The sequence below is a fragment of the Podarcis cretensis genome (genome assembly GCF_951804945.1).
Source record: "Podarcis cretensis genome assembly, chromosome: Z".
Lineage (NCBI taxonomy): Eukaryota > Metazoa > Chordata > Lepidosauria > Squamata > Lacertidae > Podarcis > Podarcis cretensis.
Window position 1 is genome coordinate 46,921,898 of NC_137184.1, and position 25,957 is coordinate 46,947,854.

Below are 25,957 nucleotides of genomic sequence, written 5' to 3' on the forward strand. Positions count from 1 at the left end.
AGCTCACTGAGAACAGAGAACTAAAATTCAGCAGCACGTCTTCCAAGATGCCGCAATTCCCGGTGCAAAGTGGAATGTCAGTGCAGGATATTATAAGGTTGGCTGCTAGGTACAGCCTCCCCTGCCCACAAAACGTTCAGCTGTTTCCTTGCACCTGGGCCCAGCCACCTCCAGCCATTACATAGGGGCTGTAGAGCACCGCTGCTCTCTGGGGATGGAAGCTAATGCCAGCCCTGGTGACCCACAGTTCTGCTTTGCCTGCAGATCCAGCACGAGGTCAGCAATGGGAATGTGGTGCACCGCATCTGCAGCGACGCCTGCTTCACCAAGTTCCGTGCCACCAAGGGTCTGAAAACCAACTGCTGTGACAACTGTGGCCTCTACCTGTACAACAAGGGCCTGCCACTGGAGTACCTCTTCCACGAGGGGCAGCAGAAGCGCTTCTGCAATACCACCTGCCTCAACAGCTACAAAAAGGTGCGAATGGGTGGAGGGGATGTCCCAGAGCATGGGTCGAGACCCTCAAGTGAACCTCTCTTTGAGCCAGGCCATGTGATGGACCTTGCCCTGTCTCCCCTCCCCAACGTGAGATTGTGTAAAAAGTTATTGTGGGAAAGGTGGTAAGGATGGCTTGGCTTGGGTGACTGAGTCTCGTGTGTGTGTGTGTGTGTGTGTGTGAGAGAGAGAGAGAGAGAGAGAGAGAGAGAGATGCTTGATGGGGAAGGAGATGCTTGTGAGGGAGAGAGGTGTGTGTCAGAGAGAAAGACACACACACGAGTGCAATGTCCGTTAAAATCCAGGAGGGAGTGGGACATAAAGGGTGCCCTGCAGTGAAAGAGCCTGCGTGGCAGCTGTCCCTGCACTGTGTTTCTGCAGAAGAACACCCGGGTTTATCCATGCATGTGGTGCAAGACACTCTGCAAGAACTTCGACATGCTGTCCCACAAAGACCGGAATGGGAAGATGGGCCTTTTCTGCTCCGTCTGCTGTTCCACCTCCTACAAAGTCAAGCAGGCTGGCCTGACAGGTAAAAGCAGAAGGGTGGGGGAAAGAAAGAGCTCCTTGGATTCTGCTTAACCGAGGGTTGCTAGTCCATTAGGGCAAATGGGGCGCTGCCTCACCAACCTCAGCTTGCCCTCACCAGGCCTGGCTTCTTAAAAAGCAGCCTAGGAGGTGGCACCACCAATCAGCTTCCTCCTCTTCCTCCTCCTCCATCTCAGTGTTGCCATTTTATAACTTAGCAAGGCAAGAAGATGAGGACAAATCTAGAATTAGTTAGCTCTGCCTGCTGTTGGCTCTGGCTTCATCTATTGTTGGGCTCCTTGACTTCTGTCCCAGCTCTCTGATAGCACCATTAGGTTTTACTAGCACTTGGCCAGTCTCAGAAGGGTGGTGGTTGGCCACAAGTGTGGCGTTTGCTAACCTTAGCACATGGGGAACGGGAGGCAGCTGGATCTGTGCTTTAAGACACACAAGTTTGCTCCACCTGACTTGCTGCAAAATTCCAGACCAAGATGAGACCCCCAACTCCCATTGGGGTGGACTGTGCTACATGGGAGTGGAGAGAGAGAGAGAGGTCAAGTCTCTCCATGCTAAATATTGATTGCCCTGCCTGGGGTAAGAGTAGTTTGGACCAGGCAGAGGAGAGCATTTCTTCTCATTTCTCTGCTTAATGTTACATCATAGAACTGTAGAGTTGGAAGGGACCCTGAAGATCTTTTTAGTACAACCCCCTGCAATGCAGGAATATGCAGCTGTCCCTTATGGGGATCGAACCTGCAACATTGGCGTTATCAGCACCATGCTCTAAAACCAACAAGGCATCTTCTCTCACCAACCTCTGCCTCTCCTCTTTTCCCCAGGACCCCCTCGGCCTTGCAGCTTCTGTCGGAAGAGCCTGTCTGAGCCCTGCTACTACAACAAGAACGAGCAGGTGGTGTACCAGTTCTGCAGCCCCAGCTGCTGGACCAAATTCCAGGTACATAAGGAGGCTCTGCCGCCGTCACAGTGACGGGACCAAACCCAGGAACGTGGGTTTTCTGCATGGCTGAGATCTGGTGCATCCATCAGACTCCTGAAAGTCTCTTTCTCTTTCTCTTTCTCTCTGCTTTCATATTTATTTTAAAAAAGGGGGGGAGGGAAGCATCTAGCTCGTTGTTTGCCAAGAAGAGTGTTGGAAGGCAAAAGGCATGTCTGCCAAGGGCTCTAAGGCTAAAGAAGACATGGGGGTGGGGGAGTGGGCTTCTGTTGGCCAGGAGGAGAGGAGAGGAGGGGTCACGTTGCACTTCACAGTTGTCTGCTCCCTGCCAGGATTCCGTGCACTTTTTTTAACCCCTCCCTAAATTGCAAAAGTAAAGACATCCATGGCTTGTGATGTAAAATTCATCTTCTCGACCTTTTGGCACTGCTTAGTAAAAAGGAGCCCATTCTGCATCCCTCGTTCTTGGGTCCCGTATATGTGTGTGAAGATTTGCCATCTTACTTCCTGGACCTCCAGCCCGCAACTGCCTTGTCTTCCAAGCTCCAACTCTCCTTAGCTGCCCAGTCTGCACACAGCTCCTCCTGTCTTAAGGCTTGTGTGAGAGATTCCAAACCACCCTCCTCCTCCCAGATCAACCTCCCCTCTCAGCAGCTGCCCTGTATATCAGCACTGTATGGCCGCACCTCTCCCTTCAGAACTTAGAATGTCCACCAGCACAACGCTCTGACATCACAGAAGCCCAGCCAATGGCCCGAGGAGGGGCAGGGCACGTTGGTGGAGCTGGTTGGGGCAGGGGAGGGAGGAGGGCGTGTAAAGCTTGCACACATCTACTTAGCTTATTGATATATCTCTATATATGATGTCAAATCTATCGTGGGGGTCATTGTCTCAAATAAAACTGTTTCTACTTCTGCTGACGCAGAAGAGAGTTTGTGTCTGCTATCCAATAAATAGTCAAATTTATAACATTTGTGTGATTTGCATAATTTATTCTACTCGCAGAGTGTTGGTCTTGTACTGCCACTGTCCAATGGCCAATCCCTGTTTCCTCCCAGGAGCAGCTGCAGTAGCTGGACGTCCCCTGGGAAGAACCTGTATGGGGTGCCTGCTGGTTACTGCCCCCCTCTTTGTGGAATGGGGTTCAGTCAGCCTTCTGTTGGGGGAAGCAGCGGGGACTTGTGTTTTACACTCAGTGGGTTGGGGTCATGGGAGGGTGATGCTGCTGGGGGTATGTGGTGAGAGGGTGGATGTGAGCTGGGGGGCTGGGGGAGCAATGCATGGAGAGGGTCAGGAGCGTGGTGAATGCTGTGGGCAGTGCTGGTGGCGGTGGGGGAGTGGCAGGCAGGGATGTGGTTGTGAGTGTGTGGCTTGGGAGCGTGCAGGTGGTGGCTGGGTCGGTGCCTCTGCTGAGTAGTTGTGAGCCTGGGCACAGGCAGCTGCAGGCCAGCCAGAGTGGGCAGAGGTTGATCCTGTGTCCCCCTACCCACCCCTTCTGAATCTTTCCCCTTCCCTCAAAATGCAGCGCACCAGCCCAGAAGGTGGAATCCACTTGACTTGCCATTCCTGCCACAGCCTCTTCACTGGGAAACCTGAGATCCTGGATTGGCAGGTGAGGGGGCCTGCAAAACAAACAGCAGAGGCAGAGGGATTGCCAGGGAGGGAGATGTGGAGATGAGCAGGACATGGGACCTTACAGCCACTCCTACAGAAAGACAGTCTGGGGTTGGCCTGGGAGTTGCTGCTGATTTTTGCTTTGTATGTATGTGTGCGTGCAGGGGGTGGGTGGGCGGGAATCTGGAGCCTGCCCTTCGAAAGCAGTGGGGGTCCAGTCCAGCTCTGCAAGATCCTGTCTCGCTGCTGTGTTGCCCGGTGGCCGAGCGTGGCCTCCTCCTCCTCCTCCTCCTCCTTCTCTCTGGCAGGACAAGGTCTACCAGTTCTGCTGCCGAGACTGCTGCGAGGACTTCAAGCGCCTGCATGGGGTGGTGTCCCAGTGCGAGCACTGCAAGCAGGAGAAGCTGCTGCACGAGAAGATCCGCTTTTCTGGGGTGGAGAAGAACTTTTGCAGCGAAGGTACCTGGGCAGCTACGGGGGGAGCAGGGCCCTGTGCTGGAGAGGAGGAAGAAGGGGGCCTTGTGTGTGGCAGAGAGTCGTCCAGGGGCTGAAGGCAGGGCAGGGGGAAGGCGCCCCTTCTTGGAGGGGCCCTTCCTGCTGTGCTGGCAACCAGCTGGCCCTGCCACACCTCCTGGGTCCTTGCATGCGGTGGGCGATCGTTTGGTCACTCGGAGCAAACTCTTCTTAGAACCAGAGAGGTGAGCGATTGGTGAGTCCCCACCACCCACCCCTGTTGTCAGTTCCCGACCCCCGGGGGCCAGTGCAGGACACGTTTTGCTCTCAGGAATATCTCTCTCTCTTTCTCTCTCTCTCTCTCTCTCTGTCTCTGCCTTCCTGTGCTTCGCTTGTTCCTCCAAGCCTTCGCTCTAGGCTTCCTGCTGGCATTGGTGTGCCCACACGTTGCTCACTCTTTCTCTCCCTGCTCTGGGAAGGTTTCACCCGTCTCGTTTCTCCGCAGGGTGTGTGCTTCTTTATAAACAGGATTTCACCAAGAACCTGGGCCTGTGCTGCATCACCTGCACTTACTGCTCCCAGACGTGCCAGCGAGCCGTCACCGAGCAGCTGGAGGGCAGCACCTGGGACTTCTGCAGCGACGACTGCAAAAGCAAATACCTGCTCTGGTACTACAAGGTCAGTGCAGGGGCTCCGCTGGCCTCAGTGCCCACCTGCCGCTTGGCCCGCAAGGGGCCAGAGCGGAGCCCTGGAGCCCAGGTGGCCCCCTCCGCAGCCTTGTCGTGTTGTTTGTTTTTCAGGCGGCTCGGTGCCACGCCTGCAAGCGTCAGGGCAAGCTGCTGGAAACCATCCATTGGCGGGGGCAAATCAAACACTTCTGCAACCAGCAGTGTCTTCTGAGGTTTTATAACCAACAGAACCAGCCCAACCTGGACACCCAGAAAGGGCCTGAGAGCCTGCTGAACAGTGAGTCGCTGGGTGCTTCGGCTAGCTGAGAGCTTCAGGGGTCTGGCTTGAGCGCTAGGGAACGATTCTGCACTGGCCCCGGGGGGTGGGGGGTGGGGGTGGGACGGGACCTGGCGGGGAGCACCCCTTCCCCCTCCATCGCTAACCTCTCTGGTTCTATGACACACAGGGCCAGCCACGAGAAGCCGGCGCTGCCTGTAGCTCCCAGGCTGTTTCCGTGGGTGGCTCCCCTTCTCCAGCGGACAGTTCCATGTGTAGGGGTGGGGCCTGGCCTGGCATGTGGCTTGCCCATGCCACTCCCCAGAGTCCAAAAGCTAAGCCAGTGTTGGGCCAGGTCAGTTCTGGGATGGGAGACCCAGAAATATGAGCAGGAAGGGAAGATCCTCCCGTGGCAGGAGAAGTGTCCAAGGCAGGTGCTGGAGGCCGTGGTGTTGCCAAAAGGTCTGCTGCTGGGTACCCAGGTCTGATGCTGGGAACAGGCAAGAAGCCCAAGGACTCCTCCTCCTCTCCCATTCCAGTTTTCTTTCTTTCTTTCTTTCTTTCTTTCTTTCTTTCTTTCTTTCTTTCTTTCTTTCTTTCTTTCTTTCTTCTCGCTCTCTCTCTTTGTCACGCTCTCAGCACCACTTTCTGTCCTTTGGGTTTCTGCTCTCCCCTCCTTCCTCCTGGTCCACCCACCATCCTCTTATGGATCTCCTAGGCAGTGATCCTCAGCTGACATCGGGGCGGCAGATGCCCTGTTGAGAAGAACCAACCTTTCGTTTATTTTCATTTTTATTTTACAGCTGTTGAGAGCGGGATGCTGTGACTGTTGTGTCCAATAGATTACACATGTTTATCTGAACTCATTAGCCATGAGGGCTAGGAACGTGTTTTGTTTCTGTTTTTAAGGAAAGGTGGGGTTCTTGGATGCTGCATCCACAGTGAATATCAACTTCTGTGTAGGGGGCTTTTGCACTTGCGCAGAATAGCAGAACTCTCATGTGGGTGCTGACTTGCAGAGAGTCCAGCGAGTAAAGGTGGGTCTCCCTTAGAGGCAGGCAAAGGCAGCAACTTGGCAGCGCACAGACAGCACTGTTTTCCTCCCGGTTTTATGCCCTGACTGCACTGCCCTGACTTGCACCCTTCCTCTGGAATAAGTCACATCACTCCCCTGCTTGGCTTGTTAATGGATTTGCCTGAGCTTCAGTGGACGGCTCTTGCAGGGGAGGGGGAGGGGGCTTGTCTAGTTCCTCCCTACCCCACGCCAACACTTCTGTGATATTCCACATATCTGCTAAGACCTGGGAGCCTTGCCTCAAACGTACTACTTGAGCCCTGATAAACTCCTCCTTGCCTAGGTCTTTCTGTGGCTTCTCCGCCGGCAGACTCTCCAGTGGCGAAGACTTGCCAGACTGAACCTGGAGGAATGGGAGATAATGAGGAAAGCTCCCCTTTATCCCTTCGGCACCAAGCGAAAGGTGGCCCGCAGGACTGCCTGCCTGCCAGATCTGGGCAGGTGGCGACAGGGGGAAAAGCAGCTCACTCCCCAAGCCCTTTTTTCTTTCCAGGTCAGACCCCCGAGCCAAAGCAACCCTCCTCTACCACCACCTCGCAGAAAGCAGAGACCAGCACGGTGAGTGGCCTGAGCAGGGATTTCCCACTGTTTGCTAGGCTGCTCCATGGAGGGAGGTGGTTGGCAGTGTGGGGCTTGCAGGCTAAGATGGGGGAGGAGGGCAGCATTTGACCCCCAGGCAGCAGGTTGGTCTCTGTCCCTTCCCCCATGCCCTGCATTGCTAACATAGCCTGGCAGCTTGCAAGGAGTGGGGGCCCACAAGTGGCACTGCCAAGACGCGAGATGTACAGCAGAATGCCTTGCAGGAGAGAGGGGTGGGTGGGGCACCATCTCCCTCTGGAGTGGCTTCTGACACGTGTATGGATCTGCCCAGGTACCTGCGAAGAACAGCTCTGCCCCGGCAGCCGCCGCCTCTGCTGCTGCGTCCCAGCCGTCGTCTCAGCCAATCACCCCGCGGAAGAACAAAGCTGCCATGTGCAAGCCTCTCATGCAGAACCGAGGGGTCTCATGCAAGATAGAAATGAAGTCCAAGGGCTGTCAGACAGGTGAGGGGGCACAAGGGAGGCCGGGGCCAACACAGCAACCCGCTGGGGAGATGAGTGGTCAGGCATTCTCTCAAGTGGCTTGGTCCTGGACTGCATACAGGGCCCATAGATGTTAGCCCTGCAACCTTAAACTTGGCCCTGCTGCAGATAGACAGCCAATTCGGTTTGCACCCCATGAGCAGCGTATTTGCTGTGCATCTGGGGACTGGAGGACCTGATCCAACACCTTTGGGAGCAAGTGGCATCCCTGTCCTGGAGGGCTGTGGAAGCCAGGCAAGGAGAGGCTCTCCTGACGGTGTGTGCTTATCCTTCCTGACAGAAGCCGACTGGAAGCCCCAGGTGGTTGTGCTGCCCATTCCTGTGCCCATTTTCGTGCCTGTGCCTATGAACATGTACTGCCAGAAAGTACCTGTGCCTTTCTCCATGCCTGTCCCGGTAAGTGTGGTTCCCTGCGTCTCCCCCACACCGGCCCACTCAAGCTTTCCTGCATCCCCACCACCACGTTTGCCTTAATCCTCCTTCCCTGCTGCTCGTAGGTGCCTGTGCCAATGTTCCTGCCCACCACGCTGGAGAGCACGGAGAAGATTGTGGAGACCATAGAGGAGCTGAAGGTGAAGATCCCTTCCAATCCTCTGGAAGCCGATATCCTGGCCATGGCTGAGATGATCGCAGAAGCAGAGGAGCTGGACAAAGCCTCTTCAGACCTTTGTGGTAGTTTTCATGATTGCATTTCTCTGGGAGCAGCAGCACCTGCTGCTACTAGAAGGGTCCCTAGCTCAGTGACGGATCATCTACCTTGCATGTAGAAGGTCCCAGGGAGGGTTGGGAATGGCCCTTTCCTAAAACCCTGGAGAGCTGCTGCCAGTCAGAAAAGGCAGTCCTGAGCCGGATGCACCCAATGGCTTGGGCTCCTCCTCTGTCTCTGCTCATTGCAGCAGCTGGTACTACGATGTTAACATACCCAGGGCTGGGAGCGAGAGAAGCAATGGTTTGCCTAGGCCAGCTTCAATGAGTTCAAGGCAGAGATTTGAAGCAGCGACTTCTTTGTTCACATGCCTGACCCGCTTTCTGTATTCGCAGACCTAGTGAGTAACCAGAGTGCAGAAGGCCTCCTGGAGGACTGCGACCTCTTTGGGCCAGCAAGAGACGACGTGCTCGCCATGGCGGTCAAGATGGCAAATGTCCTGGATGAGCCGGGTCAGGACTTGGAGGCTGACTTTCCCAAAAGTAAGTGCCAAGGCAAACCCGAGGTGTTAGGCATTTGCTGGTGCAGGTGGTGTGGTCTCTTCTGTGCTCTGGCAGGTGCCAGTTTGGTGGTAAGAAGGATTGCTTGTGTCATGCTTGTCTCAGATCCTTCCTGGGCGCCCCTAGGTCAGCCGTGGGGAACCTTTGCATTTCAGGTATCGCTGAAGTGAGCATGACCAATACTGGCTGTCTAGCATTTTCAGTTATGTAATATGTTGCAAGGGCCCTCAGTTTCATCTCTGCCTCCTCAGCTGGGAAGAGTGGCTGGGTAACAGGTGCAGGGCTTTCTGAGTGGTGGTTCCACCCTCATTTCCCAATATCCCTTTTGGGGAAGCTCCTCCCTGCCCCTTCTCCCTGTTTTCAAAGGGCACTGTGGTCATTGGCCACGCTTGCTGGGGATGATGAGCATTGTAGACTCTCAGAATTGTAGAGTTGGAAGGGACGCCAAGCATCCATGACAGATGGCCATACAACTTCTTCTTAAAAACCAGCAACAAGTGGGAGACTGCAGGTTCCCCACACCTCTCCAGGGGCTGCTGAAGGAGCCCTAGGAAGCCCATTGGAAAGAAGCTGTTTCATTGGCTCGCTCTCCCTCTGCAAGGAGTGGGGGTTTGTTCTCTGCAGGCTTGGTCCTGGAAGGTTATTGTGTGTATCTGCTTGGAGGCAGGGGAGCTCCATAACTGATCCACTTCCCATACTGCTTCATTCCCTACCTAGACCCATTGGACATTAACCCCAGTGTGGATTTCCTCTTTGACTGTGGCCTTGTGGGCCCAGATGACGTCTCTGCTGACCAAGACTTGCCTCGGAGCATGCGCAAGGTGAGTCTGCTCCTCAAGGCCACCCGCTCGCCTCATTTCATCTAATGTTGGCTGATTGATTGGATTTGGGGTTGAGTAGCCCTGTGACAAGTCTCCCATTCTGGGCTCAGAGCAGCCAGCCCTTCCTTCAGCAGAATGGAACCATTAGGCATAGCATCACCATTTGGAGGAAGGGTTGCAGCTCAGTGGAGGGTCATGCATCTCCAGGTAGGACTTTGGAAAAGGCCCTGGCTTGATACCCTGGAGGGCTGCTGCCATTCACACAATGCTGAGCTTGTTGGGCCAACAGTCTGATTTGGGATAAGGCAACTTCCCGTGCTCTGTTAAAGTTAGGATACCCAGCGTGGTGCCTTCCAGATGACTATGACTACAACTCCCAGCATCCCAAACAGCTTGGGCTACAGTCAAGGGGGCAATGGGAGCTGCATTCCAACAGCAGCTGGAGGGCACCATGTACAAGTCAGTTGTTCACAAATGCATTCTCCCCAAAGGTTTTTTAATCGGAAAGGAATAGGATGATCATCAGGGGGAGGGAGGGAACTGGTGTGAGGCGCCCACTGCAGAAAAGCTTAAACTAATGCAGATATTTCCAACCCTTTTGGGTCCATAGCTCCCTTGACCAACTACACTCTTTCTGTAGCCCCCCTGTGGGGCCCAGGAGCCCAGTTATGCTATCCCTTTCCTGCAGAGCTGGCAGCTCCTCACCCCTTTTTAAACGCCCTTCCTGGTGGGGTGTGCCCTCAGCCTCCTCTCTTCTCCCCTCTTCTAGGGAGTCCTCTGGGCTGCCAGCTCCTGGTCTCTGCCCCCCCCCCCGCCCCAAAGAGAGGTGCCTCTGCGATGGCTCAATGGCACTTTCTCACCCTGGCTCCGTTGGGCCGGCCCTCAATTAAATATAGTGCCACCACCTCACGGTACACCAATTACACAAATTTCTACAATTTACCCCACATTATCTAGTGGGGGACTTGTGTGAGGGAAATCTTAATGATTTAGAGCAGGGGTCAGCAAACTTTTTCAGCAGGGGGCCGGTCCACTGTCCCTCAGACCTTGTGGGGGGCCAGACTATATTTTGGAAAAAGAAAAAAAAAAATGAACAAATTCCTATGCCCCACAAATAACCCCAAGATGCATTTTTAATAAAAGGACACATTCTACTCATGTAAAAACATGCTGATTCCCAGACTGTCTGCGGGCCGGATTGAGAAGGCAGTTGGGCTGGATCCGGACCCCGGGCCTTAGTTTGCCTACCCATGATTTAGAGTCTCAGGTAGGAGTTGATCAAAACACAAAAAGTTTTATTAAGTTTATGACACGAAGTTGGTCAGGAAACGAGTTCTTTCAGGTAGAATTCAACTTAGTTACTTTAACTATACGATGTCTCAGGCTTAAATGCAGTATTATAGGTACAGCTCTTCTTAAATTTCAGTTACTAAACATCAGTTGGCACACTTCAGGTAGATAAATATTCAGGTTTCCAGAAGACATGGTAAAATGTTCAAATCAGTGTCTGTCACTTAGATAATACAATACCTTCAACACTATACCACTTCCTTCACAGCTTAATCCTTTGGTTCATGAGCGAGGGGCATTTTTCCTCAGTTACCCCCTCTTAACAACCCCACGCCTGAGGTATTATAAATGGTATTACAGACCCAGGGGATCCCCTCCCCCCTTGTCACTGGGTTGGGGGTCTTCTAGGTACTGAACTCTCCCCTCCTGGCTAGACTGACACCCAGGGAGCCTGAATTCCCACAGGATCTGTCTCTCCTGGCTCAGACTCAGCCCTCCCAGCATACTCCTGTCTGGATACCTTCCCCAGATCCTCTGCCTGGTCTCCCTGTCCCAGCTGCTCTCTTCCTACGGATAGGCTCCTCAGTGTATCTCCTCCTTCCCTCAGAACCCCTTTCTTTTCCAACCTGAAACCTGTCTAATCTCTCCAAACCAATCATATCCCTCCCCTGGAACTCTGGCCAATCAGACGACCTTTTGCTGGCAGGAAAAAAGCAACACTTTTTTTTTTTCATCATTCTTTTTATTAATTGATTCCATAAAAGAAAGTAAAAACTAACACATGTATAGAAAAGTCAGAATACAGAAAATAAAGAAAAAGAAGAGTTACAGAAAAAAGATAAATAAGAAATACATAAACTTATAATTTTCCCATTGACATTATTACATATCCATCCCTTTCAAGACTTCCTTCAGCTTGTCCATAAATCATTCGAAGCAATAATCAAATTCACACGTTTCTCTGCTTATATTGTCATTGTGCCTATCTCTGTCTCCTATTTGCTTTAAACAATAACTCATAGTCTTTCACAGTGCGTCTCTGAATCCCTTTAGCGTTGTTTGTCCCTCACTAATACATTCCAGATAATCCACGTACTTTCCCCAATCCTTGATGAACACTTGGTCTCTTACATACCTAATTTTTCCTGTTAATTTATCCAGCTCTGCGTAGTCCAACAGCTTAGATCTCCACTCCTCCACCGTTGGTATTTCCTGCTGTTTCCACTTTTGGGCTAGTACTACCCTTGCTGCTGCCACTGCATAGTATACTATTCTACGGTCTTCTTTTTTAATCTCTTGCCCTAATATCCCTAGCAGGAAAATTTCTGATTTCTTTCTAAACATATATTTTAAAATCTTCTTTAATTCAATGTATATTTTCTCCCAGAACTGTTTCACTCTTCCACACTCCCACCACATGTGGTAGAAGGAGCCCTCCTCATCTTTACACTTCCAACACTTCTTATCCGTCTTATACATTTTTGATAATTTTATCGGTGTTAGATACCACCTATAAAACATCTTCATGACATTTTCCTTTATCGTTATACACGCTGTAAAGTTTAGCCCCTCCTTCCAAAGCTCTTCCCAGTCTTCAAATTGTATGCTATGACCTACATCCCTTGCCCAGCGGATCATCACTGATTTGACTTCCTCATCGCCTAAGTTCCAGTCTAGCAGCATCCTATACATCTTAGATATAATTTTCACTTCATTATTTATTTTCTCTGTTTGGAATTTGGAATCTTTTTCTGCATAGCCTCTTTCTTTAATATCTTTACTGTACATCTGATTTACCTGGATATGGTGTAGCCAGTCATAGACATACTCCTTTACTTGTTCATACGGCTTTAGCTTCCATTTCCCATCAACCTTGGTTAGCAACTGGCTATATGTTGCCCAGTTGCTTCTCATATTAATAGCCTTTATGCTCATTACTTCAAGAGGTGATAGCCAATGTGGTGTTTTCGGCTCTAACAGATTTTTGTGTTTTTCCCATACTTCAATTAACGGGCCTCTAAAAATATGATTTTCAAATCCCTTATGTACTTTCCTTTTGTTCTTCCATAAATAGGCATGCCAGCCGAACCTATTGTCGAAGCCCTCTAAATCGAGTAGCTTCGTGTTCACCAACTTTACCCAGTCCTTTATCCAGCAAAGGCATGAAGCCTCGTAGTACAACTTCAAATCTGGCAGGGCAAAGCCCCCCCTTTCCTTTATATCTGTCAATAATTTAAACTGAATTCTAGGTTTTTTGCCCTGCCATATGTATCTTGAGAGTATTCTTTGCCAGTCTTTAAAGATTCGGCTCCCCTTAATTATAGGGGTGGTTTGGAATAAGAACATGAGTCTTGGTAAGACATTCATCTTAATTGTATTAATCCTTCCCCAGAATGACAATTTCAGCCCTCCCCATTTTTCCAGATCTTTCCTTATGTCCTTCCACATCGGCTCGTAATTGTTTTTGAATAAGTCTATATTTTTAGATGTTAACCAAATACCCAGGTATTTGACTTTTTTGACTATCTCTATCTGTGAATGCTGTTGGATGATTTCTATTGTTTTTGGGTCCACATTTTTACCTATCATTTTCGTTTTTGTCTTGTTTAACTTAAAGCCTGCTATTTCTCCAAATTCTTCTATTTCCTTTAATATTTCTTCTATTGCAGTTGTTGGTTCTTCTGTCATTATTACTACATCATCAGCAAAAGCTTTAGTCTTGTACACGTTCTGTCCTAGTGTTACTCCATTTATTTTCCCATTTTGTCTTATTGAATTCAAGAGTACTTCTAAAACTATTATAAATAGTAGCGGGGAGAGTGGGCAACCCTGTCTTGTACCCTTCTGTATCCTTATCTCTTCTGTCACCATGCTATTTATAATCAATTTGGCCTTCTGTTCTGTATATATTGCTTTTACCCCGTTAAAGAAATCATTGCCCACATCCATATATTCTAGATTTTTCAGCATAAAGTCCCAAATCACATTATCGAATGCCTTCTCGGCATCCACAAACATCATAATGACTTGTTTATCAATCCTAACAGATGAATATTCTAACATGTTAATTATGCTTCTTGTGTTGTTTCTCATCTGCCGCCCTGGCAGGAATCCCATCTGATCCTTATGAATAATTTCTGATAACAACTTTTTCAACCTTCTTGCTAGGATTCCTGCAAATATTTTGTAGTCTGTATTTAGCAGTGAAATTGGTCTATAATTTTTAAGTTTGAGTCACCAAGTGTTGCTTTTATTTTTTATTTTTTTAAATTATAAAAATAAAAATAAAAGCAACACTTGGTGACTCAAACTGCCCAGCAAACAAACTTTTCTCTCATACCTCTTCACACTGTCCCACAGGGCCCTGTGAAGCACCCCCTAACCAGCCCCAGAGGCACCATTTGCCTGGGGAGCTCATAGTCAGGGCTGCTGCAACAAAGAGCTATGAGATGTGGAAAGGTACCAGAGGAAGGGAGGGAAGGAAAGAGGGACAGAGGCCAGTGTTGCCTGCGGCACCCCTGACCATCATTCAAGGCACCCCAGGGGGCCATGGCACACAGGCTGAAAGCCACTGCACCCAAGGTAAAGGTATCCAAGGGTGTGAGATGGAAATGGTGAACTGTGTGGACTACCCTCCTTCCTCAAGCAAATGTCATGCAAAGCAGATTCTGGCTTCGTCTCCCCACCCCCACCCCAATTTAACGTGGACGCCCTTCTCCCTTGCTGACAATTGTCTTACAAGACAGGCCTTCCTCTCCTCCTCCCTTCCTCCCCACCTCCCCCAGGGCCCGAAGCGCCTGGTTCTCTCAGAGAGCTGTTCGCGGGACTCCATGAGCAGCCAGCCCAGCTGTACAGCCCTCAACTACTCCTATGGTGTGAACGCCTGGAAGAGCTGGGTGCAAGCCAAGTATGCTGGTGGCGAGACCAGCAAGGGCGACGAGCTGCGCTTTGGCCGTAAGTCTGCGCCGGGTGGAGGGGCAGTTGCAGTTCTAGGAGATGGGGATGCTGGAGTCAAGGAGGGAGGGAAGAGGAGGAGGAGGAGGAGGAGGAGGAGGAGAAGGAAGGTGTGCCCCCCCGGCACTCAGAGGGGGATTTCTTGGTCGTTCCTCCACCCTCAGAGACTTGAGTTGGGAGGTTGTGGCCTCTAAGTTGTGGAACTCCCCACAGAGGTGCACTCCTGACACCTTTGTTGCACTGCTTATAGCAAACGCCGAAGACGTACTCTTTGCCCTGGCTTTTGACGCCAGAGGTGCATATTTTAGGGCTTCCCTTTAGTTTTGTGGTTGTCAGTTTGTTTTAGGTTGCTTTTATTAGTTTTGTTTTAGTGCTGTAGCCCAACTTGGGGACCTTAGTTGATGACGGTGATAATGATGGTGATGATCACTGCTCTGTTGCTGTCCTGCAGCCAAACCCATGCGGATCAAAGAGGACATTCTGGCCTGCACAGCGGCAGAACTGAATTACGGTCTGGCCCAGTTTGTGAAGGAGATCACTCGTCCCAACGGCGAGCGCTATGAGCCTGACAGCATCTATTACCTCTGCCTTGGCATACAGCAGGTAAGGAGGACCCCCCCACCCTCTCCCAAATCTTACCTTCTTTCCATGCTTCCCAGAAGCAATTGGACCAGCATCCTGCTGCCAAAACAGCTGTTGGCTGGCAAGAGAGCTTTCTCTGGGACTGACACATAAGGCTATTGTGTAGGAGGCCGTGATGCTTTTGAATACCTGTTGCTGGAAACCACAGGAGGGGAGAGTGCTCGAATGGGAGAAATTCATGGAGGAGAGAGCTATTGGTGGCTACTAACCACCGTGGCTCGGCTCTACCTTCACAGCTGGAGACAGGAATGCTTCTGAATACCAGCTGCTGGAACCCACAGGCGAGAGGGCTCCTGTGCTCTAATCCTGCTTCCTGGGTTCCCACAGGCATCTGGTTGGCCACTGTGAGAACAGGCTCTTATTAGGTTCACACGTTCTTGCCAGCCTAGCAAGTGTTCTGTATGGAGCTGAGGGGAGGTAATGAGGGTGTGCATGGGAGAGAGCAGGTTTTGCAGTTTCCTACTTCACTTTGTGCTTCCCATCTCCCCCTTTCAGTACTTGCTGGAGAACAACCGCATGGTGAACATCTTCACGGACCTCTATTACCTGACCTTTGTGCAGGAGCTCAACAGGTTGCTCAGCGGCTGGCAGCCCACCATCCTGCCCAACAGTACGTGCCTTGGGGAGGGGGCCAGAGGGAGGGAAATAAGAGATGTGTTTTCCTCTTCCCTTGGCATCCTGGGAGAAGTTTCCAGATTCTGGGAAAGGGATATATATATCGGGCTGTCCAATTTTCAGCGGGTAGCACTAGAGCAGGGAATGGGCTCTTGCTTTCCTGCTTCACTTTGGGGCTTTTCTTGGGACACCCTCCCAGGCACCTAATGGATCTTTTGAGGCTCTGATCTGGACTTAATGCTCATAGTCACTGTCAAGCAAAAGGGCCAAGTTCAGAGGCTTCCATGTCAGGCTTTGGGCATTTATTTCTTGGTGTCCTCCCCCCCACAACAATCACAGTTTGTGGAAGCAGGTTTAATATTTATTACCCACCCTTCACCCCAAGGTCCTGGGGTGGGTTACAGCATTAAAACACAATATTGAAAGCAACTTGTAACAATAAATGTTAGGTAGGTTCTAAAACCACATGTCAGAAGCCCAGGGTAAAGAGGCGTCCCTTAAGCATGATCCACAAGCTGTCTGATGAAGGCACCAGATGCACCTTTGTGGGGAGGGAGTTCCACAGGCCGCCACCCCTTAAGCCTCTGGGGGTGGAGGAACCACTGAGAGGACCTTCTCTGCCCATCTTAGCACCCAAGAGGGTCTGTGGTGCTTTGTGCATAGTATATTGACAGCTCCAGGTCTTTTCAGTGAACTGTTCATCAGTCTGTTTTCATAGCCATCCCAGGAAGCAGGGCTGTTTTTCACCCTCTTTTCTTCATTCTTAATTTTGGCCCAAGAAGGCAATGGCCAAGCCAGGATTTGAACCCAGGCCCAATCTTTTTGGTATAGCTGCCGAGCCAGCCCTTGCCAACTTGTCGCTCTCCAGATATTTTGGACTTGCTGGTGAGAGTCCCCAAACACCTGGAGGTCAACAGCTTAGGGAAGGAAAGAGTTCAAAAATTATTAGACCAGGTGTTGAAAACCTTTAGCTCTCCAGATGCTGCTGAACTACAACTCCCATCATCACTGACCATTGGCAGATGGGAGTTGTAGTCAGAGAACCAAAGGTTCCCCATGCTTTCATGGGGCCAAGGAAAGAATGGGGAGCAAAGAAAGAATGCAGCAAACTTACAGAAAGATGAGGAATGGTTGAGGAAGCTGGCAGTGTGTTTAGCCTGGAGAAGAGAAGACCGAGGGGAGATAAGACAGCCATCTTCAAATAACTGAAGGGCTGCTACACGGCAGATGGAGCAAGCTTGTTTTCTCCTGCTCTGGAGGGTAGGACCTGAACCAATAGGGCCACGTTACAAGAAAGGGGATTCTGACTAAACATCAGGAAGAAACTTTGGGCACTAAGAGCTGTTTGACAGTGGAGTGGACAGCCTCAGAAGGTGATGATGGCATCGCCTTCATTGGGACGGAGGTGGTGTGGTCGTCTGTCATGGATTATTTAGCTGTGATTCCTGCACTGCAGAGGGTTGGACTACATGGTGCCTTGGGAGCCCTTCAGTGCTATAAAAAAGATGGTCTGGAAGCTGTAAACCAATTTCCTCCAAACTGGTGCCATGTCCGGTTGTTTTAGATTCCCCCCAGCCTGTGTTGGCCAGGGCTGATTGGAGTTGGAGTCTGAAACATCTAGGGGGTCTGGGTTGGGGAGGGCTGCAGTAAATGATAGGTTCATGCATGTAGTGCACAAAAAGAGCTAGAGAATATGCTGAAATGAATATATGTATATAACAAACACTTCTCCTCTCCAAAGTAACAATTGATGGGTTTCCCAGAATGGTTTCTTGCCAACCGTGTGCTTGATTGTGCGCACAGCAGAAAACGAGCAACTGAGTTTATTATACTAAGGCCAGTTCTAAATGCGTCAGACCTGAGAAAAGGAGGGGGTCCCATGGCAACAGGCTACTTAGGTTTCCTGGTATTGCACCAGATGCAGCCTTCCTAGCCTCTTAGTGCAGCGCTCCTCAACCTGACGCTTTCTATGTCTTTTAATTAAAATATATGTATATATAAATAACCCACACCTTCAAACTGAACATCAAAAGGCAGTATGCAGCTTAAAAGCGCAGCAGTGTAATAATATTAAGAATGTCAGATATATCAATAAAAGCTCGTGGTAAAGAATGCCAGGTTTGAAAGGCCCATCTGAGTAAAACAGTTTGCAGAAACAATGGCTTCAAGGTACAAGGAAGGAATTTCTGACTAAACATCAGGAAGAACTTTTTGATAGCAAGAGCTGTTTGAAATAGAACGGTTTCTCTCAGGAGGCTGTGGACTCCCCTTCCTTGAGGGTTTTTAAGCAGAGGTTGACTGGCCACCTGTCATGGATGCTTTAGCTGAGATTCCTGCATTGCAGGGGGCTGGACTGGATGACCCTCAGGGTCCCTTCCAGTTCTGCAATTCTATGATGCCTACAAGTTGAGCTTGGACCTCTGTACGCAAGGAGTTCCACAGGGCAGGGCCAAGGGAACCTCAGGAGCATGTTGGACCACCCAGAGTTTCCCATAAGAAGGCTTAAGTGATCCAGGTGGGGCATAAGACATCAGGCGCTTCATAAAGCCCAATCGACTTGATCTGCAGCTCCCATGAGCCCTAGCCAGTGCATCAAAGCACAGTTCTTGGCTCTGTCTGTTGCCTTGTGGCTCACGATGCCTGTGACAGTGGTGGCTTGTCCTTTTGCAGACACCGTCTTCTCCCGCGTGGAAGAGGAGCACCTCTGGGAGTGCAAGCAGCTGGGCGTCTACTCCCCCTTCGTGCTCCTCAACACACTCATGTTCTTCAACACCAAGTTCTTTGGGCTCCAGACAGCTGAGGAGCACATGCAGCTCTCCTTCACCAACGTTGTGCGCCAGTCGCGCAAGTGCACCACAGCACGGGGCACCACCAAGGTGGTGAGCATCCGCTACTATGCTCCCGTGCGGCACCGGAAGGGGAGAGGTAGGGAATGCTTTCCGCCCACATCCATTTTGCTGCCCATCCGTTTTGGGGATGCCCCTGTCCTGACTGCACCTCCACACTCTCCCTGCAGATGGCGGCCTGGGCAAGCGGAAGCGAGAGGAGGAAGCGCCCGTCTTGGAGCAGCGAGAGAACCGCATGAACCCTCTGCGCTGCCCGGTCAAGTTCTACGAGTTCTATCTCTCCAAATGGTGAGAGCCTTTTGCAGCAGCTGACTGCCAGAGGGTGCGGGGCTTCTGAATGCCAGCTGCTGGGAAAGTGCAGGAGGGGTGAGGTGGCTCTTGTGCTCAGGCCCTGCTTGTGGGCTTTTTGTTAGGGTGTCTGGTTGGCCACTGCGAGAACAGAGGGCCCTTGGCCCATTCCGGCAACAAGGCCCATTTGATACTCAGTTGGTTCCTGAACGTTGTTGGCTGGGCTCATGGGTCCCCAGTATGATGGCAGTAGGCCATGGACCCCCGCAGAGGCTTTACCTGGTGCTTGGAGGGTCGTCTCTGACCCCAGTTTTCCTCTGCGGATATTAAGCTTGGGGAGGTTGACTGTTGCTCACTCCTCCAAAACTTGCACCCTCCAGAAAGATTGCACCATCCTCTACCTTCCCCCCCCCCACAAAGACACCCATTAGGCTTAAGAAAACGAAAAAGCCCCCTTTTGAAGCCTAAATGCGTTGGTGGGAATGAACTCCTAGTGGTGCAACAGTAGAGGTGCTAGCACATTTGCAAAGCTAAGCAGGGTCTGGTATGGTTTCAAATGGGATGGGGGACTGTGTGTTGAGAATCCTGCATTGTAGGGCATTGAGCTAGATGGTCCTCAGGGTCCCTTCCAACTCTACAATGCCTCGTTTCTGTGTGCACAGGGTTGCAGTGCGCACGATTGCAGCTTGTGCATGGTGGTGCTCATGACAGTTTCTTTGCATTGCCTCAGTACTCGAAGGACCCAGAAAGCTTGGCGACACCCCCCCCCCCCCCCGTTTTGCTGTTAGGTAGATGCCGATGGCAGGGGGAAGCTAGTGCCGTTGCTGCCAGCGGTGGTGGTAGCGTCATATGCAGTGATGTTTTACCCATTCATTTTTTTAAACGGGCATCAAGGGCAGCAGGATGCAGCAGGCATTGAGGCAGCCATTGTGAGGAGCAGGAGCAGGTGGTGTTGAAAGGTTTTGGCCAGAGCAGAAAGCCACTGCTCTGCAGTCCTTGCTCCTCAGTGCAACTTGGGGTCCCCTGTCTCTTGGTTCAGGGCTCATGTGCTGAACCTGAAGAGTGGGCAGTGGGGGACCAGGGAAGGGTGGGGTTCCCGCCTAGGCCAGGAGCCCCTTCTCTGTCCTTATTGCTTATCTCCTCTTGCCTTCCTTCCTTCCGGCTGCAGCCCTGAAAGCCTGCGAAACCGCAATGATGTCTTCTACCTGCAGCCTGAGAGGTCGTGCATCGCCGAGTCGCCGCTGTGGTACTCCGTCATCCCCATGGACAAAAGCATGCTCGAGAGCATGCTCAACCGCGTCCTGGCTGTGCGCGAGATCTATGAGGAGCACAGCCGCGGAGGCGGAGGCGGCCTGGATGACGAAATGGACTGAGCAGGTGGTGCCAGTCTTGCCAGAGGGAGATTGGGGCCCCCCAGCACTACTCCAGCCAGCTAGTGGGTGACTGTGGGGTGTGTGTGGCTTGCTGCCCCTTTCCTGCCTGGTTTGGCGGGCACATAGGGCTCTAGACACTCCCCACTAGGTGATCACTTTCCCTCTGACGAGGAGCCACCCCCACCCTCCCTCTCCTCCAACGCTGCCTAGGAGTGCCTGCTTGCCTGCCCCTTTCTCCTTGCTATGTGTTGGCTTGGGGGGAGTGTCACAGGTAGGCTCTTCGCCTGGGGAGGGAAGGGGTGCAGGAGAGCTGGGCTCTGGGGGTGCAGACCCTGTGCCTGGTTGTGCTAATTGGGGCGGGGTGAATGAATTGGCTCCTTGCCGTGCACGTTCTCTTGCACGGGGTGGGCGTGGGGCTTCTACAGTTCTCCCCTTGCCCAGTAGATGGCAGTCCTCCCTCCCCCCCCCATCCCCAACGGTTGAACACTCTGTTCTCTCTCGTATTGGGGGAGACTAGGCCCTAGCATTGCACCCTGAGCCGCCTTCTCCCCTGCTTCCTCGATGCTAGCTTGGCCGCCCACCCCACCACGCCCACTGCCCCATGAGGCAGAGGCTGCTCAGCATCCCACCAACCCTTTCCTCACCCATCTGTGTGTGTTGCGTTGAACTCTGAGCTATGGCTGGTGCTGGTGCTGGTGCTGTCTGTTGAGCCTGTATATATTGTTCTGGCCCAGCCCCTGTCTGTGTCCTTGTTGCCAGTGAGCCAGTCCGCGGGTCTCGTCGTCGTAGTGATGCCCAGGGCATTAGGACCTGCCCTCCCCGCGTCTCTCTGGAAACCATTCATTTCAAATAAAGGCACAAAAATTTGGCCGACTTGTCTCTCTTCATCTCTTATTCCAGGGCTGTGGTCCTTGTCTCTGTGCCCCCAAAATGTGGTGATGCACGAGAACAGGGTTGGAGGCCCCATGTCCCAGCGAGGTAATTTCCATTGGTGGGTGTGCATGTGGCAGCCAGCATACCTTACCAACTTTTATGCCCCCAGGGGAAGACCTCCACCCCCTTCCCTGACTTGGCTGCTGTGGGTCCCATCGCATCAGCTCTCTGCTTCGACTGAGCCAGCCTTGAAGCGTGCTCTTTCCACTTCCTGGCCACTAAGGGGCAGCAGACACCAAGAGAATCTTCCAAAGCGCCTGGCCATTGTCCACATGCCCAGTGTTCTTCTCTGCTTGTGACTTTGCAGCAGCTGCTCCCAAAAGGAGAAGTGGCTGAAGTCTCTGCTTCAGGCATTTGGGGCTGATGCCTTGGAGAAGAGGGTCTCGAGACTTAGCACCAGCCTGGGACTCTCCCTCAGATTCCCCCATCTTCATTGGAAAGGGAGCTGTGAAGTCTCTGCTGCTTCTCCTAGCGTGGCAGAGTTGCTCTCTGATGAAAGGGCAGGCTTGGGAGGTAAAGGAGAGAGGCCTGAGGCTTCTTAATTCCTGAGCAGGTACAGGCTACCTTTTCTCCAGCCCAGGAATTCTCTCTCTGATCAGGCACTGGGGTAGGGATTTTGACTTGGTGGTGCATCTAATGCCTGTGGGAACGCTTGGGTCTTGCTATCCAGTGTGAGGTTAGCAAAGTTCCTTGACTAAACAGCCAGGTCACTGGACCTCCACTTGTTGCTTGATTTGCTGGACTTGCTCCCTCGCTTCTGCCCTCCGCCCCAAGCGGGGCTCTCGCTCACTCCCTCCGTCCGTGGACTGGCTTTCTCTGCAGGCTGCAGAGAGGGGCTGCTGGGAGGCGTAGCACTGGGGCAGTGAAGCAGGCGGTGGCTGGCAGGCTCTCCTTCTGGCTGCCCTTCTGGGCTGAGCTTGGGCTCGTGACCTTGCCTGCACTTAGTGGTGGCCACGTGGTACATCTCCACCATGTTGAGCAGGAGGGAGAGGCAGGCGACGGCCAGCATGAAGAGGATGAAGATGGTTTTCTCAGTGGGCCGGGAGATGTAGCAGTTGACCGTGTTGGGGCAGGGCCAGCGGCTGCAGGTGTAGAGGGGCTTCAGCTCAAAGCCATACAGCACGTACTGGCCCAGGATGAAGCCCACCTCAAAGAGAGCCTTGAAGACAACATTGCAGAAGTACGTTCGCAAGATGGCCCCTTGCAGGCGGATCCTTCCGCAAGCGTCCCGCACAGGGGCTGTGCCAGGCCTGGGCTGAGCTGCTGGGCTGCTGCTGACCTCCACCTGAACCCCCGGGGAGGCCCCCAGATCTTTCTCTTCCATGCGCACCAAGTGCAGGATGTGGCCCAGGTAGATGAGGCTGGGCGTGGAGACGAAGATGATCTGCAGCACCCAGAAGCGGATGTGGGAGATGGGGAAGGTCTGGTCGTAGCAGACGCTCTGGCAGCCGGGCTGCTTGGTGTCGCAGGAGAAGTTGGACTGCTCGTCCCCCCACACCTTCTCCGCTGCTGCCCCCAGGACGAGGATGCGGAAGATGAAGAGGACAGTGAGCCAGACTTTGCCCACCACCGTGGAGTGCTCCTGTGCGCTCTCCAGCAGCCTCCCAAGCAGGTGCCAGTCGCCCATGGGTGCAAGGCGGGCTTGCCCTGCAAGAAAGGGAGGTTCAGACAATTGGGGTGGGGTGCTGGCACTGCTGCCTCTCTTCCTCTCCCTGCCAATGGGGAGGGAGGAGGGGCAGGACCTACCTGTGCCAAGCAGGCCGCCCTTTGATGTATGAGGAGTCATTGTGCTTTTGTTCTCTGGGTCGGGCCCATTGTGTGCATGTCACTTGAAAAGCCAGGCATTTAACCGGATAAATAGCTTAGTGCCCAGGAGTGGAGCTGAGCACCTGTTGCCTGCAAGGACAAGCCTTGGCCCCAAAGCACAGTTCTTCCCCTCAGATCTGGGCACAGCTGGGAGATGGCCAAGATCCCCTTTCTGCCCCTCCAGCCCTATGGTATGGCCACAGTAGGGGACCAAGATTACTACCGGCCCAAGCTGGGGTTGTGCCCAAAGCAGCAAGTTCATAGAGCCAAGGTGGCTGCTGGGGGTGGGGTGGTAAGCCCTTTCAAAGTCAGACTCCACCCAGGTGCAGCAACACTCACCCTGTCTGCCTTCGGAGGTCCTGGCATCAAAACACTTCACATCCTGGCCAGCATCCCGGGTGTTGTCAGCTCCCTTGGGTGTCAGCAGCTCCTCCTTCGAGCCACCTCTGAGCGCCTGTCCGGCTGTCTCTTCCGCTGGTGACCACAATGGAGCAACGATCTCTTCCTGGTGTCTCTCCTCCCTGGGCTGGGGCTTTGTTGCCATTGGGGCTTTGCTGCTCATTGGCTGTTTTCATGACTGACCTCTGCAGCATCCACTGGGGGGTCACTTCCAACACTCTTATTTTTGGACAGCACACTTGGTTAATTATAGCCCCTCCTGCAGGGCAAGTGCGAAGGGTGAGTGGGGTTATATTTAGGCAGGAGCTCTCTGGTGAGAGGGACCTTGGAATGACCTGCGGGCGAGAGAGGCTATGCTCTTGGATGGTCGTTCTGCTTCCTCTAGCCAGTCACCACCTCATCGCCCTCGGAAGCCTCAGCATTCCTCCCTCTTGTGTCTGTAGCAATGGTAGGGAGAAAGTCAACAAAGATAAAGGGGAATATTTCCCCCCTGCATGTGCTACTAAAATTTTGGACCACCCGGTGAAGCTGAATGTTGGAAACCTTAACAGACAAAAGAAAGGACTTATTTATGGTGTTCCCACCTGGTAATGGCCACCTACCTGGGTGGCTTTAGAAGATTAGACAAAATCATGGAGAACAAGGCTGTTGGTGGTCACTGACCCTGATTCCTGTGTTCTCCCTCTGCTTTGGAGACAGTAAACGAAAACCAGTTGCTGGGAATCTCAAGCAGAGAGAATTGTGTTGCGCTCATTTCCCAAGTGTGGGTTTCCCAGAGACATCTCCTTGGCCACTCTTGAGAACAGGATGCTGGACTAGATGGGCCCCTTTGGCCTGATCCAGGAACCAGCATCATCTTACTTCTGAATGTGACATTTTGGGGGATGCAGTGCCTCTTGTGCAGCTTCTTGCAACAAGCCAGTATGCTCCCAACTCAAGAGAGCTGCTTCAGAAGTCAGGGAGAGTAGTGTGACAGGTTACCAACCTCCTTTGTGACCAGCCTCCTTGCCCACATCCCAGTCCAGTGGTCACTGGAGCAGGTGGTACGCAGCTTATGTTGGGGAGGGGGAATAAATATATCTTGTGTTCTTGCACAGTGCATTTTCCTGTGCAGTGTACAAGCCAGTGTGTTGTTTGAGTGCTGGACTAGGACCTTGGGAGGCCAGGGTTTGAATCTCCTCTGAAGCTCCCTAGGCGACATTGAACCACTCACTGCCTCTCAACCCTAACCCACCTCACAGGGTTGTTGTGGGGATTAATTGAGGAGGAGGGGTAACCATGTCCTTGAGCTCTCTGAAGGAAAGGTGAGATGTAAATGCAATGCAATGCAACCAATCAATAAAACCACTCAGTGTTTATCAGGGACCACTTGAGGTGAAGAGGAACAAAACATTTTCAAGGTGAGCACAGCACAAGGTTCATCTGCCATGTGGACCTTAGCAATTTACCCTGCACACTTACATACCAGTAAGATAAGCAGGTGGTGTCGGAAGGCTAGGCTTCACTTTATGCATTTTAAAGTAAAAAAAAAATAAGTCAACTGCATCATACTGAGTCAGGTCTTTGGTCCATGTAGCTCAGTATTGACAACACTGGCTCTCCAGGGTTTGGATTAGTGAGTAGGGAGACAGTCCAAGTTCTGATCTGGAGGTGCCATTGGGTTTGAACCTGGGACCTTCCACATGCAAAGCAGTTGCTCTGCCTCAGACCTGCCTTTTTGTTTTCAGTTTTCTAAAACTAGATACCTTCATCTGTTTATAAGCCAAGGTTAATTCATTTAAAAGTAGGAACATTTTAAAAATAATTGCAAGTGTGAGCTGGGGATTTTGGGGAGAGCAGTGCACGGACGGGAACAACCTGTCCTCGGGCAGCTTTTCCTCATCCAGGCTGAAAAACCTGCAGGGATTTCCCTCGGATCTTGTTCTTTGAAAGCGTAAAAGGGTACTTGTGGATGAAGCACAGCTTCCAAACCTCCCCACCCACCCTGTCCCTCTGGCCTGAACAGAGCAGCCTTCCGGTCACCAATGTCCTTCATGCAGCAAGTTTTGATAGGCTATGCTCTTATCTTCACTGTTGGAGGCAGTATGCTCCGAAATCCCCACTGCTGAAAACTTCAGGGAGGGAAAGGCTGCTGTTGGATCAGGTCCTGCGGGCAGGCTTCCCATCTGGTTGGCAACTCTGCCGGATTAGATGGGCCACCAACCTGATCCAGCAGGGCTGTCCTTACGTTCTTCAACCTCAAGTCTCCAGAGGTGGCTGTTCCCAGCCAGTGGTCACCTTGGACACTCAAGGTTGAAGAACACCAAAATAGACTATGTAAGAGCCCTGCATGAAAACTTGCAGCAGTGTGGCCGTTGAGGATTAGTGCCCTTCCTGAGCTCCCGATGAGAAGTGGTTACTCAATGGTCAGTACATGGGGCTACTCTCAATTTTGGGATGAAGCAGGGGCTTTCCCTTCTGGGCATGTTGCTCAGAGCTGTTCCCAACCCACTGGAGATTTGCCCTGCTCTTCTTGCATGGAGCTCCAGACCTTTGGTTGAATGAAAGAGCCGCCCTACCTTGTTAGGAAAGAGGCACAGCTCAGGGGTAGGTCCATCTGCCTTGCATGCAGGAGGTTCCATTTGCCATATGTCCAGT

At 52.0% G+C, this 25,957-nt stretch overlaps 2 protein-coding genes across 6 annotated transcripts in view; one reads left to right on the forward strand and one right to left on the reverse strand.

Annotated features, from left to right (window-relative positions):
* The window catches only part of ZMYM3 (zinc finger MYM-type containing 3), a 32,699-nt gene extending 11,649 nt beyond the window's left edge, over positions 1-21,050 (forward strand). For 4 of the 5 annotated variants that reach the window (XM_079962628.1, XM_079962625.1, XM_079962626.1 and 1 more), the window contains exons 7-25: positions 265-477; positions 877-1,027; positions 1,863-1,978; positions 3,504-3,590; positions 3,901-4,051; positions 4,551-4,723; positions 4,846-5,011; positions 6,559-6,623; positions 6,937-7,108; positions 7,428-7,543; positions 7,645-7,819; positions 8,189-8,335; positions 9,071-9,174; positions 14,250-14,418; positions 14,870-15,021; positions 15,556-15,670; positions 18,346-18,600; positions 18,692-18,809; positions 19,978-21,050. In XM_079962628.1, the coding sequence (XP_079818754.1) occupies positions 265-477; positions 877-1,027; positions 1,863-1,978; positions 3,504-3,590; positions 3,901-4,051; positions 4,551-4,723; positions 4,846-5,011; positions 6,559-6,623; positions 6,937-7,108; positions 7,428-7,543; positions 7,645-7,819; positions 8,189-8,335; positions 9,071-9,174; positions 14,250-14,418; positions 14,870-15,021; positions 15,556-15,670; positions 18,346-18,600; positions 18,692-18,809; positions 19,978-20,182 (2,850 nt within the window). In that variant the 3' untranslated portion in view covers positions 20,183-21,050. The remainder of the gene's footprint in view (positions 1-264; positions 478-876; positions 1,028-1,862; positions 1,979-3,503; positions 3,591-3,900; positions 4,052-4,550; positions 4,724-4,845; positions 5,012-6,558; positions 6,624-6,936; positions 7,109-7,427; positions 7,544-7,644; positions 7,820-8,188; positions 8,336-9,070; positions 9,175-14,249; positions 14,419-14,869; positions 15,022-15,555; positions 15,671-18,345; positions 18,601-18,691; positions 18,810-19,977) is intronic. The other variant, XM_079962629.1, reaches the window with a different exon arrangement.
* Positions 21,051-21,206: 156 nt separating this feature from the next.
* LOC307208245 (gap junction Cx32.2 protein-like) lies at positions 21,207-25,298 on the reverse strand. The gene is made up of 2 exons (XM_079962868.1): positions 23,261-25,298; positions 21,207-22,762 (listed from the first exon to the last, which is right to left on the reverse strand). The coding sequence occupies exons 1-2, from the start codon at positions 23,481-23,483 to the stop codon at positions 21,810-21,812; spliced, it is 1,176 nt and encodes a 391-aa protein (XP_079818994.1). The 5' UTR covers positions 23,484-25,298; the 3' UTR covers positions 21,207-21,809.
* Between the last annotated feature and the right edge of the window lie 659 nt (positions 25,299-25,957).

Bases quoted from the DNA above. Each gene is read 5' to 3' on its own strand.
- LOC307208245 (XM_079962868.1), bottom strand. From the start codon at position 23,483: ATGAGCAGCAAAGCCCCAATGGCAACAAAGCCCCAGCCCAGGGAGGAG. The intron at 22,763-23,260 runs GTGAGTGTTGCT...CCTTTCTTGCAG, and splicing joins GACCTCCGAAGGCAGACAGG to GGCAAGCCCGCCTTGCACCC.